This window comes from Mustela putorius, unplaced genomic scaffold, assembly GCF_011764305.1.
Source record: "Mustela putorius furo isolate JIRA1106 unplaced genomic scaffold, ASM1176430v1.1 tig00537227_pilon_pilon_pilon, whole genome shotgun sequence".
In the NCBI taxonomy this organism is placed as follows: domain Eukaryota; kingdom Metazoa; phylum Chordata; class Mammalia; order Carnivora; family Mustelidae; genus Mustela; species Mustela putorius.
The window spans coordinates 19,119,207-19,137,027 of NW_025422368.1; the positions used below are offsets into that span (position 1 = coordinate 19,119,207).

Sequence of the window (17,821 nt, forward strand, 5' to 3'; positions counted from 1 at the left end):
AATGAAAGATAAGTAATTTTTCTGATAGAGTTCAAAGTAATGATCAAATAGATGCTCACCAATCTCAGGAGAGTGGATAAACACAGAAAGAACTTCAATGAAGAGATATGAAATATAAGAAAGTACCAAACAAAAGTGACAGAGCTGAAGAATACAATAACTGAACTGAAAAATATACCAAAGGTGTTCAATAGCAGACTAGATAAAACAGAAGGAAGGATCACTGACTTGGAAGACAGGACAGTGGAACTCACCAAAACAGAGCAGCAGGAAGAAAAACAAACAAACAAACAAACAAACAAACATTTAAGTGAAGATAGCTTAAGGAACCTCTGAGACAGTATCAAAAGATGAACATCTGCATAATAGGGGTACCAGAAGGAGAATAAAAAGGGACAGAAAACTTATTTTAAGAAATAATTGCTGAAAACTTCCCTAATCTGGAAAAGGAGGAAATAAACATTCAAGTTTAGGAAGCCCACCTAATGAGACCCACACTACAACACGTTATAATTAAAATGTCAAAAGTTAAAGATAGGATCTTAAAGCAGCAAGAGATAATCAATGTGTTACATATAAGGGGACCCCCATAAGACCACATACAGATTTTCAAAAGTAGGGGCGCCTGGATGGCTCAGTGGGTTAAAGCCTCTGCCTTTGGCTCAGGTCGTGATCCCAGAGTCCTGGGATCGAGCCCCACATCGGGATCTCTGCTCTGTGGGGAGCCTGCTTCCTCCTCTCTCTCTGCATGCCTCTCCGCCTACCTGTGATCTCTGTCAAATAAATAAAATCTTAAAAAAAAAAAAAGAGAGATTTTCAAAAGAAACCTTGAAGATCAGAAGGGAGTGCATGATATATTCAAAGAGCTAAAAGCAAAAAACTGCCAATCAAGAAGACTCTACTTAGCAAGGTTATCATTTAACTGAAGGAGAGGATAAGAGAGCTTTCCAGACAAGCAAAAACTAAAGGACTTCCACTAAACTGGCCTTACAAGAATTGTTAAAGGGACTTCCTTAAGCTGAAGGGAAAGGGTACTTATTAGTAACATGAAAATATATAAAAGTAAAAATGTCATCGATAAAGGAAAATACATAATAAAAGTAATGGACCAATCATTTACAAAGTTCACATGAAGGTTAAAATATAAAAATAGGAAAAATAACTATAATTACAATTATTAGTTAGAGGATACACAAAATAAAAAGATATAAAACATGACATCAAAAACAAAACATGGATGGGAGAGTTAAAATGTAGGGTTTTAGTAAGTGTTCAAACATAACTTGCTATCAACTTAAAATAGACTAGTGTGTATATATAGGCTGAGACATGTAAGTCTCATGGTAACCACAAAGCAAAAACCTACAGTAGATACACAAAAAAATAATGAGAACGGCATCTAAACATAAGACTGAAGAAAGACATCAAACCATAAGGGAAGAGAGCAAAAGAAGAAGAAACAAGGAGCAACTACAAAACAGCCAGAGAACAATGAACTAAATGGCAAAAGTACATCCCTAGCTAGAACTACTTTAAACATAAGTGGGCTAAGTTCTCCAATCAAATGACATGGAGTGTCCATCAATGGATGAATGGATAAATAAGATGAAGTATATAGGCAATGGAATATTACTGTCATAAAAAAGAATGAAATCTCACCATTTGGCACAATAAAGATGGCCTTTGAGGGTATTAGAGTAAGTGAAATAAATCACAGAGAAAGACAAATACTCTGTGATTTCACTTATATGTGGAATCTAAAACACAAAACAAATAGAACAAAATTCATAGATAGAGAGCAAAGATTGGTGGTTGCCAGAAGGGATGAGGTGGGAGCGAGAGTAATGTGAACAGGGAGTCGGGAAATACAAAATTCCAGTCATAAAACAAGTAAGTCATGGGTAACATATAGCACGTGACTACTGTCAGCAAATACCCTACTGCATATTATGTAACTTCTATGGTAATGGGGAAACGAGATTCACTGTGATCATGTCAGTGTATACAAATATCAAATCATGATGCTGTACCCCTGAAGCTAATAAAATGTTACATTTCAATTATAATTCAATTTTAAAAAAAAGAAAATTGTGCTATTTTTGAAATTAAATTAATGGTCCATGCACAAATAACTCTAGTTCTCTGAATTTTCAATCTTCACCTCTCTCAGTATTCTGGGAACATTTATGTTTACTCGTTAATTCTGAATTTGAATAGAGCAATGTTGATTGTACATAACACAAACTTAGTCTTGTTTATTTGCAATAAATAAATATAGATAACTCCTCAAAAATGCTTAGCCCTAGTCTTCAACATGTTAAGTTTAAAACAGGTACCTTCCTAAATATAGTGACACACATAGATATATAAACTTAGGAATAATATAAAAATACATTGTCCTGCCTCCTGCCAGACTGATTTAAGACCTTTTAAAATCACTTAAATTCCTTGAATTTGTAAGTATAATAATCACACCTCCTTCCTCCTTACATAGTTTTTGGAAAGATCGAATAAACATCCTTGAATGCAAGCTTGCAAATATAAAGTAGACTACATGAGCTGTTATGATTATATAGTTATATAGAAGTTTCCACAATGGAAAGGCCTGAGGAACTGTCTGCTCCCACTCCCTCACATGCTGAGCCCCAGCAAGAGTAAAACGACATGCTGTAGATCACAGAGCTGGTTTGTGGCAATAGCTTGTCTTCTGTCCCTCTGTGTTCTCTGCTGGCTCTTCAGCCTCTACATAATGCCAGTATTGGAATGGATGCTTGGATTTGGTCCAGGGCCTTTGCTCTTCCCATCTACCTCAACTCTACAGGTGATGGTGGCCCCTCCCATAGCTGAACTACCTTTCCAGGCTCATCTCAATGTACTGTGGCAGCACTTGTTGTCTTTCCCACTTCAGAGTCTCAGAAAGACTATTCCTATGCCAAGAGTGAAATGTAGACATGGCTCACCCCACACACCACTTCTTAGAAGGTCCCTGACCCCTCACCATCTGTCTCTGAATTCCCTCTATCAGAGCACTCCAGGTACAACATACAGACAGAAATGGTTCACGTACCATTCCTTGGCCCAGCTAACACCAATACCTAGTAGTAGCTCAATAAACAGATGTTATACTGACGTAAGAGAATAACTACATTTTTATTTTCTACATTTTCCTTTTCTTTGTATATACTGCAGCAATAATAATAATTGCACTGGAGAGAAAACCACATTTCTATCCTGGAAATACTATGGCAGGGCATTTCCATGAGGGAAAGATGGATATAGCAAGACATCCCCCTCTGCTACAGGCTTCACGAGCAAGATAAAAAGTCTGCTGAAGAAACCCAGGTCTCATTCTCTGAGCAAGAACTTGGCTCTCCCTCAAGTCCATGGCTTCCGCCAAAACACTCTCACCTAGTGTCTTCAGCCTCCTTACCCCACTGCGCTCAGAGCTCCCAGGTGGTTTAGTGTTCTCTTAGCCACCTTTGACCACTTCTAGACTATTCTACTTATCCTTAAAAATGATCACAAAATCCAAATCCCAAGCCCCAACTCCCTTCCTATGCTCAGGCTTCTTCCCTTTGTGGTGCTACAGGCCTTAGTCTTCCTGGCCCTGGAGCCTTTGCCACCCACATCTCCGTCGTCCTCATGTCAGTGAGGCTTTGGGGCCCATCTGAAAGAATCTCTACAACATAGCTTCAAAGTTCCTATGCTTCTTCAGCTACAAATGTCTTCTTTTTCTGTCACACAGCAGATCAGCCCCCAGACATACTGAGCAAGAACTTGGCTGAAATCATAAACTCCACTGGGCCAATCTTTGACGTTAGTTCTTATCATTCCATTTCTCTCTTATCTTTCCCAGCACCCACTGCCTGTGGGCTCAGAATGACCCTGTCCTTGGGCCCCATTTGGGCACCCTCCTCTCCTGTTCTTGCGTCTCAGCACCTACTTCCTGTCCAGCCCAGACCTCAAGGCATGTCACCTCACACTCTCTCTAGCCAGGATCTTCCCTCCGTGTCGTTACTCCTCCTCCTCCCTCCCTCTCACCCAGACAATCCCAAACCCATGTCAGTCCAATCACTTGTTGTCTTCACTTCTGGTGAAAATCACCCACCAGTGCAGGCTGGTGCCCTGACAGGTGGAAGGCCTCTACCCCTGACTGGATCCATCTTAGCAGGTTTTTACACACCCCTGCAGAAGCCTCCTGTGTTCCCCTCCAAGGGACACACGTCACCACTCTGCTCAATCCCTTAACCAAACCTCCTCACTGCTCCAAAGTTATGCCCCCTCGCTCCTTCCAGCTGTCCCAGCCATACACAGATCAGACCCGTCTTCAAATCCCACTTGCTACTCACAAATGCTTTTGTGAAAAACAAAGATGACAAGGGTGTAGAGTAGAAATCAATAAATGAAAACGTTCATTTAGAGGCAATCTTTGAAGTTTTTATCACCCGACTGTATGCTCTAAGGCAAAATCTAAGTGTTTCTACTTTTGGGTCTCCCCACGACCTCTAAGCCCTCCTTGGCTTTGTACTTTCTTGGGGCATGTTCCCTTGCTCCCTGGGCCTCTCCTGCATTCACTTATATCTGAACTTGAAGGGAAGCTAAAGAGCAGTTACAACTGATTAATCCCAAGTGACTAGCTTTGAAAGGCCCCAGGGCTTGTGAAGGGGTGGGGGGAAAGGAGAGAAGGCAGAGGCCATGCTGTGGGTGCTCTCTCTTACCGCATGACAAAATTTGCTTCATCTATTTGACGGCCACAGCCACTCTTCTTCAGAATCCCACCATTTCCCACCACCGCGCATTTCTTCAAGGGCAGCTGGAATGGGGTTGCCTAGCAACAGAAAACAAGGCGGGTTTTCACTGCAGAGAACACACAACCACTCACAAAATCATTGTTTACAGCAGACCCCTTGGAGGAATTTGACTGAAGACTGGGCAGACCAAAAGAGCATGGAGAAAGAAAGATGCCAAGAAGTTTATAAGGAATAAACTAGACTGCTTCTTTGACACTAAAAATAAATAAATGAATAAACAAATAAAAATTAAAAAAATTAACTCCCTGAAGTGCATCTAAGTATAACATATTTTGTAACAAATTGACCACGTACATTGGAGAAAGCGCCTACTAGAGAAAAGAGAAAAATTCCATACTAAACATTGGATTAGTTTTAAAGGCATTAAACGGGGAACAAGCTCAAATGAATTCTATCTCCCTATCTGAATGCAATTTCATTCATTCATAAAGTCTGCAATTCACTCAACAAACAGTAGCTGAGTGTTTCCTATGCTAACTGCTAGAGGTAAATACAAAAAGTTACAAAAAGTCACAGGCCTCAGGACTCAGTTTGAGATGTAGGGGGACTGTGAACAGAGAACTCTAATGCTCTAATGTAATGCTGAAATTGTTGTAGAAGAGGTATGCTCTAAATGCTGTGGAGAATCCCACACAGGAGAAAAAGGGCAAATTTCTGCCAAGCCAACTCAGGGAACGCTTTCTCACTTTGAGATGAATCTTAAAGGATGAATAGGATATTGCCAGGCAGAGAAGCAGTATAAACAAAGGCACAAAGTATGCTGAAAGCAAATGCTGTGTTTATGAGAAAATGTACACTCTGGGTGGGTCTGTCTAGAACCTGGGAGGTGCTAACAGGCAAGTGACTTGTGCAAACCAGACAGCATGTGACTTTCTTTCTGCAAACATTGAGCTGGACTGCAAAGAAAATGTTCAGTGTACCCGAGTGTTCCCTGAACTGCTATTTATAGTACCAGGGACTGACTATCAAAACCTAGCAATAGGCCCTGGAAGTGAAATACGTCACTCAGTATCTTTTAGCTGAGTCAGCAAGAACCACCAGGTACAGAATCTCCTGCTTGCTGAAACTATGCTTACTGGTGGCAGCTCTTCGGGGGAGGAATTTGCATCTACAGAACTGGTACATAAAATAACTATTCTGATATTAAGTAGGCCATTCTGCATGAATTTGAAGCAAGACAGATTTTACCAGCAGAATAAATGGAATATATGAATATATACTATAAGAAATTCACATAGGCACAAAGTAATGAAACCAGAAAAATAAAATTCCAAGAGTCTGTGTGATAACTAGTAGCTGAGGTCGGCACTTGAGGCAGCACAAGAAAAAGACAGTGCTAAGAAAATATAGTTGATAAAGATACAGTACTTAAACCGTAAAGTCTAAGCATTGGCCAGCAGACAATTAAGAATTCCCTGCATGACTGCAACAGAGAACAGTCCAGTGAACTTCAGAGTGGGATACAGAGAAGACAGACAGGCAAAGGCCAGCACTCTGACATGCCCAGATTGATCCAGGATGACATGTGGCATTTTCCTTAATCAGTGCTAAAGAGGGTTTGAAGTCAGCATTAGAAATACATAGGTTAGATCCACCGAAACAAGGCAGAGGATAATAGGGGAAGAGAGGAAGAAATGAAGTAAGATGAAACCAGAGATGGAGACAAACCATAAGAGATTCTTAATCTTAGGAAACAAACTGACGATTGCTGGAGGAGACGGGGGTGAGGGGATGGGGGAACAGGGTGATGGACACTGGGGAGGGTATGTGTTACAATGAGCACTGAGTATTATATAAGACTGATGAATCACAGACCTGTACCCCTGAAACAAATAATATATCATATATTAATAAATTGAATTTAAATTTAAAAAAGAAAATATATTTGTATATTTAAAAAAGTGCAAAAAAGGAAATACATTGGTTAGATCTATAATATGTTAGATGTATATTTAAGTTTATATGCTCAAATTAGTTATTAATTTATTCCACAAGTATTTACTAAGTACCTACTATGTTCCAGGCACTGTTCTGGGTGACAGGGACATAAGTAATTATCCCTGTTCTTGTGGAGCTTACAATCTCGTGAGTAAAGACAAATGGGTGAAATGAATAGTATGTCAGATGGCAATATGGGCTGTGGAGAGAAATAAATCATTGGCAGGAGACAATCAGGAAATGGCTTTTAAAGAACTGCAATTCAAATAGGGTGGTTGGGGAGGACCTCAAAGGAGACATGTGAGCAAATCCTTGAACATGAGATGGTGAACATTATGGACATCTGGGGGGAACTGCTCTCGCTGACCTTGAGGAAGGAACATCCCTGGGGTAGGAAAGGAAGAGCAAAAGACCCCATTGTGTGTGAAGATGAGTAAACAGGGGACTGAGACGTAGAAGAGGAAAGCGGAGTAAACTTGTAGAGAGATTAGAGAATAAAGTCTGTAGGGCCCTGAAGGGTATGATAAAGACTTTGGGTTTTGTTCTGAGATGTACATCAAGTCAAGGTAAGATGAGGAAAGGACTGACATTATGCCATATTTTGGAACCACCACTCTGCCTCTGTGTGAACAGGCTACAAGATGTCATGGGTAGAAAGAAAGTGACCAGTCAGGAGTCTCCTATAACAGGGGACTAGAGATTCTAGTGGCTTGGACGAGGACGATGGTAGTGGGGATGGTGAGAAGTGAGCAGATTCTGGAGATACTTTGAAGGAAAAGCTGACAGGATTTGCTGATGTAATGGAAATAGAGTAAAATAAAAAGAGGTATTGAGAATGATGCCAAGGGTTTTGGCTAACATAGCTGCAAAGATGGACCTGCCATTTACTGAGGTATAGATTACAGAGGAGCAGGTTTTGGGGGAAATGGTTTAGAGTTCAATTTTAAATATGTCATGTGTGACATCATTTAAATGACAGTGTCAAGGAGGCAAATAAACATGAGAATACATCCAGGGAACTGGTCTTTCCTGGAGAGAGCTGGGAGTGATCAGCATACAATAGGTAACTAACGTTAGGAGACTCAATAGTGAATGGGTGTTGACAGAAAAGAGAAGAGGTCAAAGACTTGAATCCTGGGACATTCGAACAAGAAGTCAGGACACTAAGGAGACTTAGGAGTGGACACAGAAAAGTGTGGAGTCCTGGAAGATAAGTTAAAAAAAAGAGAGAGAGAGAGAGAGAGTTTCTCAAAAAAGAAGGGGAAAAATGGCAGCAAATGCAATAGATTTGCGATAATAGATTAATAAATAAAGTAAAGTAACAGCTAAAAATTATCCCCTGGATTTAGCAACATGCAGATCCCCTGGTAACCTTAACAAGGATAGATGTGGTTCACAGCATAGACAGAAGCCTGATCTGAGCTCAGTGAGTTATACATGTTTATTTGCATATCTATTTTTACATGGTTTATTTTAAAAGTGTGGGCTCATTCATGTTCAACTAATATTTAGTTTGCCTTGGGGCACCTGAGGGGCTCCATCAGTTAAGCATAGGACTCTTGAGATCAGCTCAAGTCATGGTCTCAGGGTTGTGAGATCAAGCCCTACACTGACCTCTGCCTGCTTGGGATTCTCCCTGTCCCTCTGCCTCTCCCCAGGTAATAAAATAATAACACTCATAGTAATAATAATTAGTTTGCATTGTAAAAGCCAATTTAAACCCTCCCTCACTGCTGTTTGAGTCCTTGAGGGGTGCCTGGGTGGCTCAGTTGGTTAAGCATCCAACTCTTGGTTTCAGCTCAGATCATGATTTTAGGGTCATTAGACTGAGCCCTGTACTGGGCTCTATGCACAGCAGAGAGTCTACTTGAGAATTCTCTCCCTCATCCTGTGCCCCTCGCCCACTTTTTTAAGGTTTTTTAAACCTTTTAAAAAAAAAAAAAGGAGAGAGAGTTCTTTTTTTTTTTTTTTTTAAAGATTTTATTTATTTGTCAGAGACAGAGGGAGAGAGAGCGAGCGAGCACAGGCAGACAGAGAGACAGGCAGAGGCAGAGGGAGAAGCAGGCTCTCTGCCGAGCAAGGAGCCTGATGTGGGACTCGATCCCAGGACCCTGGGATCATGACCTGAGCTGAAGGCAGCTGCTTAACCCACTGAGCCACCCAGGCGTCCCAGGAGAGAAAGTTCTTGAACCAGGTTGACTGGCAACCCCAGGCTTCCTGGCACAAATCTGGGCACAGAAACAGCGTATCTGAAAAGGGCAGAAGTAGCATCAGCAATGTAAAGCCAGGTATCTCCAGGGGCACCAAGGTGGCTCACTCGGTTGGGCAACGGGCTCTTGATGTCGGTCAGGTCACCATCTCCAGGGTGTGGAATCAGGCCCAGTGTCAAGCTCTGCGCTCAGCAAGGAGTCTGCTTGAGATTTCCTTCCTCTCCCTCTCCTTCTGCTCCTCCCTCCACTCATGCACTCTTTCTCTAAAATAAATCTTAAAAATCTTAAAAAATTCAAAATCAAAATCTTAAAAAAAGAAAAATCAAAATCAAAATCAAAATCTTAAAAAAAGAAAAAAAAAAAAGCTAGGAGCCTCCTACCTCCTAACTTCCAGGTTGTAGGACTGTGGAATTATAGCACAGGCTGTCCAACCCCTCAGTGTTCTACTTCCTGTCCCTAAAGAGGGCTAATATCTCAGGATTATATGAGATTATGTGAGCTGATATACATACATCTCATTGGGTGCCTGGTATGGTGTTCCTTGCCTTCTTCTTTCTTCCTTTCCGTTTTCTTTCATCCCTTTCCTCCTTCTAGCACAATTCACTGACTTGTTCAAGCCACAAAATACTGAGATTCCATGGGTTTGGGGAAACACGATACAACAGTGATTTATCTAATTCTACCTTAACAATTGTAAAATGTAACTATTATTTTCATATACTATAAAATTTTTTTAGAAGCTCTTGAACCAAAGGTCAGGGATGGGGAAGTCATTTCTTTTTTTGCTGTTAATATTTTCTTGCTACTTCTCCATTTGGTCAATGACTAGCCCTCACACAAGCAATTTCATTTCAATAAATAATTGTCAAGTGCCTACATGCACACTGTTCTGGGCACAATAACAGCTCATCAAAGCTTTACAGAATGGAAAAACTTAACTGAGAAAATACTGTGGAATTTTAACTAATTGAGATAATACTATCATTGTGGTATTTTAAACACAGAATATCTCAACTTAGCAATGGTCAGTGATATGTGAACACAAAGTTCTCCTTCTGAGGTACAGTACCTAGACAGAACTTTTGGTCATCTGTTTCCACATGAATATTATTATTTTGGCCAAAAGTATTTTTTTTTAATTAAGGCATTGAATTCTTTCTTTTCAAATGTCTCTCCTTGCATCCCTGCCAGAAAATGTCTAATGATTCTGAGAATACAGTATACCATAAAACTCTTCCTGTTAACCTTAAAAAATACTACTCTATGTCCATCAGTTTATGAATGGATAAAGAAATCATGGCATGTGCGTGCACGTACACACACACACATATACGTACACAACAGAATATTACTTAGCCATAATAAAAAAAGAATAAGATCTTGTCATTTGTGACATGGATGGACCTAGAGGGTATTATGCTAAGTGCAAATGCGTTAGACAGAGAAAGACAATTACCATATGATTTCACTTATATGTGGAATATAAAACAAAACAAAACAAATGAATAAACAAACAAACAGAAAGCAGAAACAGATCCATAAGTACAGAGAACAAACTGATGTTTGCCAGAAGGAAGGAAGCTGGGGGAATAAGTAAAATGGGTAAGGGGACCGGGATACAGGCTCCCAATAATGGAATGATTAAGTCATGAGAATAAAAGGTACAAAATAGGGAATATAACAGTGATCCTACTGGTATTGTATATTGGTATGGTATTGTAATAGCATTACATAGGGACAGACAGATGGTAGCTACACATGTGGTAGGCTTATAGCACAATGGACAAACTTGTGAAATCACTGTTTTGTGCACCTGAAACTAATGTAACACAGTGTGTCAACTGCACTTCAATTAAAAAACAAAAACAAATATTCTCTAAATGAAAGAATGGATTAGGCAGATCAGCCATATGGAGGAGCTCAAAATATTGCTGGACCACTAATTCACCTAATGGATCTTTGTTCAAATTTTTTGCCTATCACTGTCCCATCTATTAATGGCAATCTTCTTAATGACTATATTACACTAACCATCTGGAATTGAGATTCTGGATTGCCAATCCCCTCAAACTCTCAGTGCCCCATGGGAAGTCAGACATGATAATAACTATCCCATCTGTCTCCCAGTATGATTATGAGAATTAAAATAAGGTAAACCATTGAACATCATCAGAAACTCTCAAGTCCTATATATGGTATTAGTACATTATTGTATACTAAAAAATTCAATTCTCTAGAGAAAAAAATGTGTCAGTATATTGCTAGACTAGTATAATATGTAGTTTATCTTTGGGTGAGATACTTCCAACTTCAAAGAATTATTTAGGTCTTGAGAAAAATATTTTTATCATTGGTCTTTGAGAACATATTAACTACTTCTATAAATCAACGGATTTGATGAATTTTTAAATGTACATTTTTTTGTGTGAATCATTGTAAGGAGCCTATCTTTTTTTGCTCAACACTCTATATCCCAAGTAAGCACAGAGCGGATAATCAACAATTTGTTTAATATGTAATTATTTAATCAGATTTTTGTTGAATATCTCATCTGTTTTCGCCAGTACCTTACCTAAAGTAGAATTTTCTTAATGTCACAATGGATATATAATTTAATCTCCAAACTGCAAGAACAAACATGAGCCTCACCCTTCTCTAAATAATAGCCAGTGAATAAAACCATTGCCAATTTTGTTTTTTGAGTTATCCCTTATCCTTAACATGGCTCACAACCTACATTGCCTGGGCCTCTCCTTAAATAGCCTGAGGTCCAACTTACCTTTTCACTCAGCAACTATTTGTTGAGCATCTCTGATCATTCAGAAGCTGTCGTGTATGCTGAGAATGTGCTGGTGAACAAAATGGGCATGTACCCCATTCATGGACCTAACATGCTAACAGGAAAAACAGAATCTAACAAATATGATAGGAAAGTGGGGAGTGCTCTATAGTTATAGGACATCTTTATGAGGAAGTAACCCTGAGACCTGAGACCTGAGATCTCACATTTTTAGGCATAAGAAAAGTAGTTGAGGGGTGGCTGGGTGGCTCAGTCTTTAAATGTCTGCCTTCAGCTCAGGTTATGATCCCAGGGTCCTGGATTGAGCCCCACATCAGGCTCTATGCGCAGCGTGAAGCCTGCTTCTCCCTCTCCCACTCCCCTTGCTAGTGTTCCCTCTCTGGTCTCTCTGTCAAATAAATAAAATCTCTTAAAATGAAAGGAAGGGAGGGAAGGAGCGAGGGAGGAAGGAAGGAAAGAAAGAAAAGAAAAGTAGTTGAGATTTCTGGTCTATTGAATAGTCTTAGAAGAGTTGAAAGAAAAAAGATAAAATTAGGGTCTTTAGTGTTTTACGGCATAAATGAAGGTGAAGAGACTACAGGCTAGAAGACTTTTTCAGAAGCAAATTACAAATGCCACCTGATGGAATTATTCCTGGCTTACAATATGACTTCTGGAGAACACTATTAAAATCTGAAACATTTAAACCATGATTTTTGTGCCTTATGTAAGTAGTTCTTGAGCATCCCAGAATGGTTTTTACAATTAAGTGCATGAAGCATTATTTACCAAAATCATTTCCAAAACAAGATGCCTCACTTCTTCCTCTTTACACGCAATCACACAAGACAACAAAGCACTAAGGACCAGTGACTTCAATTACAAATGCGGACAGTCTGTGCCCACTCATCTTCTATCCCATAGATGTAACTAGATGTCTTGAGTGAATAATTACACTATCTCTACGAGGAAGTGAGTTAACCACCATCAATCACTAACCCTTTTGGAGTCTGAGCTTGTCTTGTGGGGAGGGAGGATGTATATGGAGAAAGAAAAAATGTCAACTACTTAGTAGATAGAGAATGGATTAAGCAATGCTGCAGTAACTATTTTTACAGGAATACACAACATTTTAGTAAAAACACCTCTAACACAAATTAATTTACAAGTCTTTGAGGTATGCCTACAATGTAAAAAATGAGCATTGTGCATTGACCTGAAATAAAAATTGAAGAATAAAAAATGTTCCACAGAACCACCACAGGGCAAAACCAGATATCGGGGGCAGGCTGTGAGGTCCCTACATCCAAGTTACAAAAAATAACTAACCTTATATCTAGGCTTCTTGGGAGCATCAGGAAGCCAAAAAGTTTAAAATCCCAGAGGTGACCCCCTTGGTATTCTGTGAAAATGAGTAAAGGAAAACCTCATTCAAATTGGAGTTGAGACGTCCTGAGGAAGGAGCTCGCAAGCCTGTACCACTACTTGCAGCTTACTTTACCTACCTGGACAGGAGGGAGCTTCTTTTACTACACTAGCAGGAGGAAAGAGATTTTGTCCTAGCCCAGCAACAGCCCAGACAAAAAGAAGTCCCCACAACCCTGAACTCTTGCTTTCCTCCAATGAACTTTCATTTAAAACCACCCCTCTCAACTCCTACCTTTCCTCTCTAAAAGCAAACCTCTCTCCTTTGCTCTCCAGACTTGTCTATGGTTGATTATAGTTTGCATGTCCCAAACTGCAATTGCTCTGCTATTCCCAAATAAACTCATTTTGCTGGTAAAATAACTGGCTACTTTATTTTTAAGGCTGACAATTCTATCCATAGTGGAGCACGGCTAGAAACGATCTGAGCTCTGACCAAACAGGAGGAGGCTCTCCAGTGCCCAGACTTGTAAGAACTATGTAACAGACTGAGTCAGGTTAAGCAAACTAAACGACCAATGAAATATCTTTAATTTCAAGACTTTATCTAAGCAACAAAGTAGCATTTTAAAATATTCTCTTGCTTTTGAAGATGGTGATAAAATAGTCCACTGGTTTAAACTTAATACAGGATATCTCAGATAAAAAAAGATAAACTCAGTGTTAATGACAATTATAACTCTCACTGCTTCAGTGTAATTTTCCAGATGCACCCAATGGCTTTTGCACCTATCTTGTTCTAGATCCTTCTTTCTCTAGCCTCCTTCTACCACTTCCTGTAACCTACATTTCCTGCTTGGTGGTGTCCATACTGGGGGAACGGGGGAAGGAAGGGAGAATGCCATAAATATTTCTGAATAAATATTTTCTGTAACTAAAAAAAAATAAGTGAAGCTAACAAGCTAAATTTTCCTTATTTTGTTACACATGTAATTTATGCTGATACTCTTTTCGCTAAAAGAGTTGGACTTTAATTTCACACTTCACAATTCAAAGGAAAATTCTTTGTCTGTTTCACTCTATTACTCCCTCCAAACTCTTCCCTTTGATAGGAAGGGGGAGCAAGTCTTCCATGCTATGCAGTTGTGTTTTAAAGCTAGAAAAATTACCAAGCCACTCAGTATTCAGAACACTACCAAGTGCCACTATTTAGAAGAGGAATCACTATCAACGTTAGATGTGGGTCTCAAGTCTTAATAGAAAAGCAGATTTTGATTTGCAACCCTTGAAGGGGCTTGAAAGGCTGTCACTATATGCCAGCTGCTATTACTCATGATGTCAAAACATATGCTTGCACTTATTGATGAAAATCTCAAGTTTTTGTCCATAAGAATATGAACTTGCACTTCTAATTATAGCCCAACCCATTCATTTCTATGTACCCTCACCCACATATCCACATGCACTCCCACACATAATTATGCTTCACCCACACACATAATTTAATTTCTCACCCATATGTTAATTATATCCTCAACTTAGGCATCTAAATACACCCCCTGTCTCACATCTAATTACAGCCCCCCTCTTATGAATGTAATTACACCATTCAGCCACCCATCTAATTATGCCCTCCTTGGCATATTTAATTGCACTGCCCGCTCAAGGACCTAATTACATTCTAACCAGTGCATCAATTAAGCCCCCAACCCTCCAACAATATTCTTCAGATGCACATCTCTTTATCTCTGTACCCCACTTTATTATTTCCACTAAGGATTGACAACTTCCCACAAGCAAATTCCTAGTAAGCATGGCATCCAGCTAACAGGCAAAATGATGACAAGAAGCAGCTGAATCAAAAGCAGCTTTGGTCCTTTACGGTAAATAAGCAAATATGTATTTGCTTTTTCAGTTATTTAACTAGCCCCTTGGAAATACAAATTAAAATTTCTGCTGTCTTCTTACTTTGCATGTGTAAGCATTTTTATGATGAAAATATCTAGTAGTTAGTTAATTTATTTCAGAGACTAATGCTTCTCATTACAGATATTTAATTATTGAACCCTTAAAAAGCATTACCCAAAACTTTGCCTAGGGATATACACGTATTAATTAAAGAATATTTGCCCATCCATACGATTCAAAGAAGTTTCACTGTCCTTCAATCATATGAAAGTGAATTTCCAGAAAGCAGCTGCTAAGATTTGTATTCCACATTCCACTAATAAAATTGTGATTTAAAAAAGACAAACTCAGTGTTAATATTCTTTCTACACAGGATGCATCTCTGGAAATTGAATAATGTGATATATTTATGTGTTGGGTACTATTTCTCCATTAAAATGCTTGATTCAATCCATTATAAAAAATAGTACATAAGCATTCCAAGGAGTATTATGTATTTTTCGAATATAACCTACAGTCGGGACGCAACCCCTGGAAGCCAAATATGACATCAGTTCATGGCACCACTGAGAGAGTCATTAGATGTTTTATAATCAATTCCCGTTTGACTGAAATTAGTTACTGACGTTGCTTCTGACCCACAAATGCCAAAGCAATAAGGAAGGCCGTACCTCTATTTCAGGCCAGAGGATGGCACATTTCAAAAGTTCTCAGACTGGGGAGATTTTTCATGGTGGAAAGAAAAGGGGTATGAAGGCCATGTACAACATTTCAAAGTAGTGTCCAGTGATTCTTAGAAGTTGAGCACAAAATGGCGGCAGCAGCAGCAGGAACCAAGCTTCATGCCATTCATTGCTAGACTCTGCATTCTCAACTCCTGAGGTAGAAGTAGCACTGCAAGAACCCTTCTCTGCAAACACAGTGCGTCTTCCAATTGAGGACCGCTGCCCTCCAGCCCTGCCTGACCCTATCTGAGTCCTGACTGAACGTTTCTTCTATGACCACAGGCAACTTATTTAATCTCAGGGCCTTAGTGTTCTCCTCTGTAATAATAGTACCCACCTCAGACAGTTGTTGTAAGGATTAAATGAGTTCCATCTTGTACAAAATAAATGATCAATACTGTTATCTTACTTTTAATGGGCCGACATTTTCTCAGCAACATGGCCTGGAAACCTTGGAGTCATTTTCTCTCGATATCACCCTATCACCTACCTCTGCCGAGTCTCCTCTTTCCATCTTCATTGCAGATTTTTTTTAAAGATTTATTTTGTTTTAGAGAGACACTGAGAGAGCTCCTGCATACATGGGGGCAGACTCCCTGTTGAGCACATACCCTAATCAAGCAGGACTTGATCCCATGACCTATGAGGTCATGACCCATGAGATCATGACCTGAGCCAAAACCAAGAGTCAGACTCCTAACCCACTGAGCCACCCTGGTGCCTCACCTCATTGCAAAAACTTTATAATGGCTTACTACTATTAGTCAGCTTCTAGTTCTTGCCCACCATCTAACCTTCACTCTGACGTACTTGGTTTTCTTCCAAAACAAAAGTGATGTTATCACAACTGTTTGCATTATGTCCAAACACATAAAATTATGCACATTATCCCCCATCTCCAATATTCACAGTTCTTTCTATATTGCTTATCTATCAGTAAATTTTTCAATCTAGTGCAAGTCACTCCCCTACAAAGAATGTACAAAATGTACCATTTTTGTCCCATCATCCATAGACAAAAACATTTAAGATCTTCATTGTAGCACTCAGAACCCAGTACCCCAAACTCCCTGTTCTTTCTTGTTTCACACCACATCATCTATGCTCACACTCCATATTCCCTCCATACCATTTTACTTACTGGGCTTCTCCTCCAAAACAGTCTGAATTTGGGTGCCTGGCTGGCTCAGTCGTTAAGCATCTGCCCTTGGCTCAGGTCATGATCCCAGGGTCCTGGGACAGAGTCCCACATGGGGCTCCCTGCTCAGCAGGGAATCTGCTTCTCCCTCTCCCACCCCTCTGCTTGTGTTCCCTCTCTTGCTGTGTCTGTCAAATAAATAAAATCTTAAAAAAAGAAAAAAAAACTAGCCTGAATTTCTTGTTTCCCTACATTTGCTGAGGCTGCTATAATGCTTCCTCTCTTACCTACTCCCACACTCCCTACCCTATTATCTACCTACCAAGTCATTTTTCACCATTAAGACCCATGAAATGTCTGCAGGTATTATGTCTAATAAGATCCTCTACAAATAAAAAAAAATAAAAATAATTTTTAAATAAAATAAAATTAAAAAAAGATCCTCTACAAGTTCAAAAATTGAAATAGATTAGAGAAACATTAGAATTCATTTATGCTCAATGAGTCATGAGTATTATGTGTTAAATCTGTGCACAGGAGCTTGTAAATATATGTGAAATTGAATCCAATCATTTCTCCAATACTTTAGAGACTTTCAAACTTATTATTGTTGATGACGTTATTTTGTTTGTTTCACAATGGAAGTCTTCTGTTGTTTTTCAAATAAGATCTTATGTAGAAAATCTCCATTAAAAAACAAAAATAGAAAAACAGAAGATGCTGTTTGAGAGCAGGTAGGCACCTCTCCTGGTCTCTCTTATTTCTGAAAGTGACACTTAGACACCCCAAGGAATTTGATGGTGCAGAAAACTACTAACCTAATCAGACTTCCGCCCACCTGGAAATTAAGAACTACAAATATCAAGCACATTTCAGTTAAAGATGTTTGGCAGGTATTTATTGAGTTCTAACCAACCATATACTAGCCCTTTAATGAAGTACTGGGG

At 39.4% G+C, this 17,821-nt stretch overlaps 1 protein-coding gene across 2 annotated transcripts in view; it reads right to left on the reverse strand.

Moving 5' to 3' along the window:
* Window positions 1-17,821, reverse strand: part of ST8SIA1 (ST8 alpha-N-acetyl-neuraminide alpha-2,8-sialyltransferase 1) — a 153,572-nt gene that overhangs the window by 63,124 nt on the left and 72,627 nt on the right. The window contains exon 3 of one of the 2 annotated variants that reach the window (XM_004775978.3): window positions 4,719-4,828. The exons of the other annotated variant lie outside the window; for it this stretch is intronic. Within the exon in view, the coding sequence (XP_004776035.1) occupies window positions 4,719-4,828 (110 nt within the window). The remainder of the gene's footprint in view (window positions 1-4,718; window positions 4,829-17,821) is intronic. 2 annotated transcript variants of the gene reach the window in all.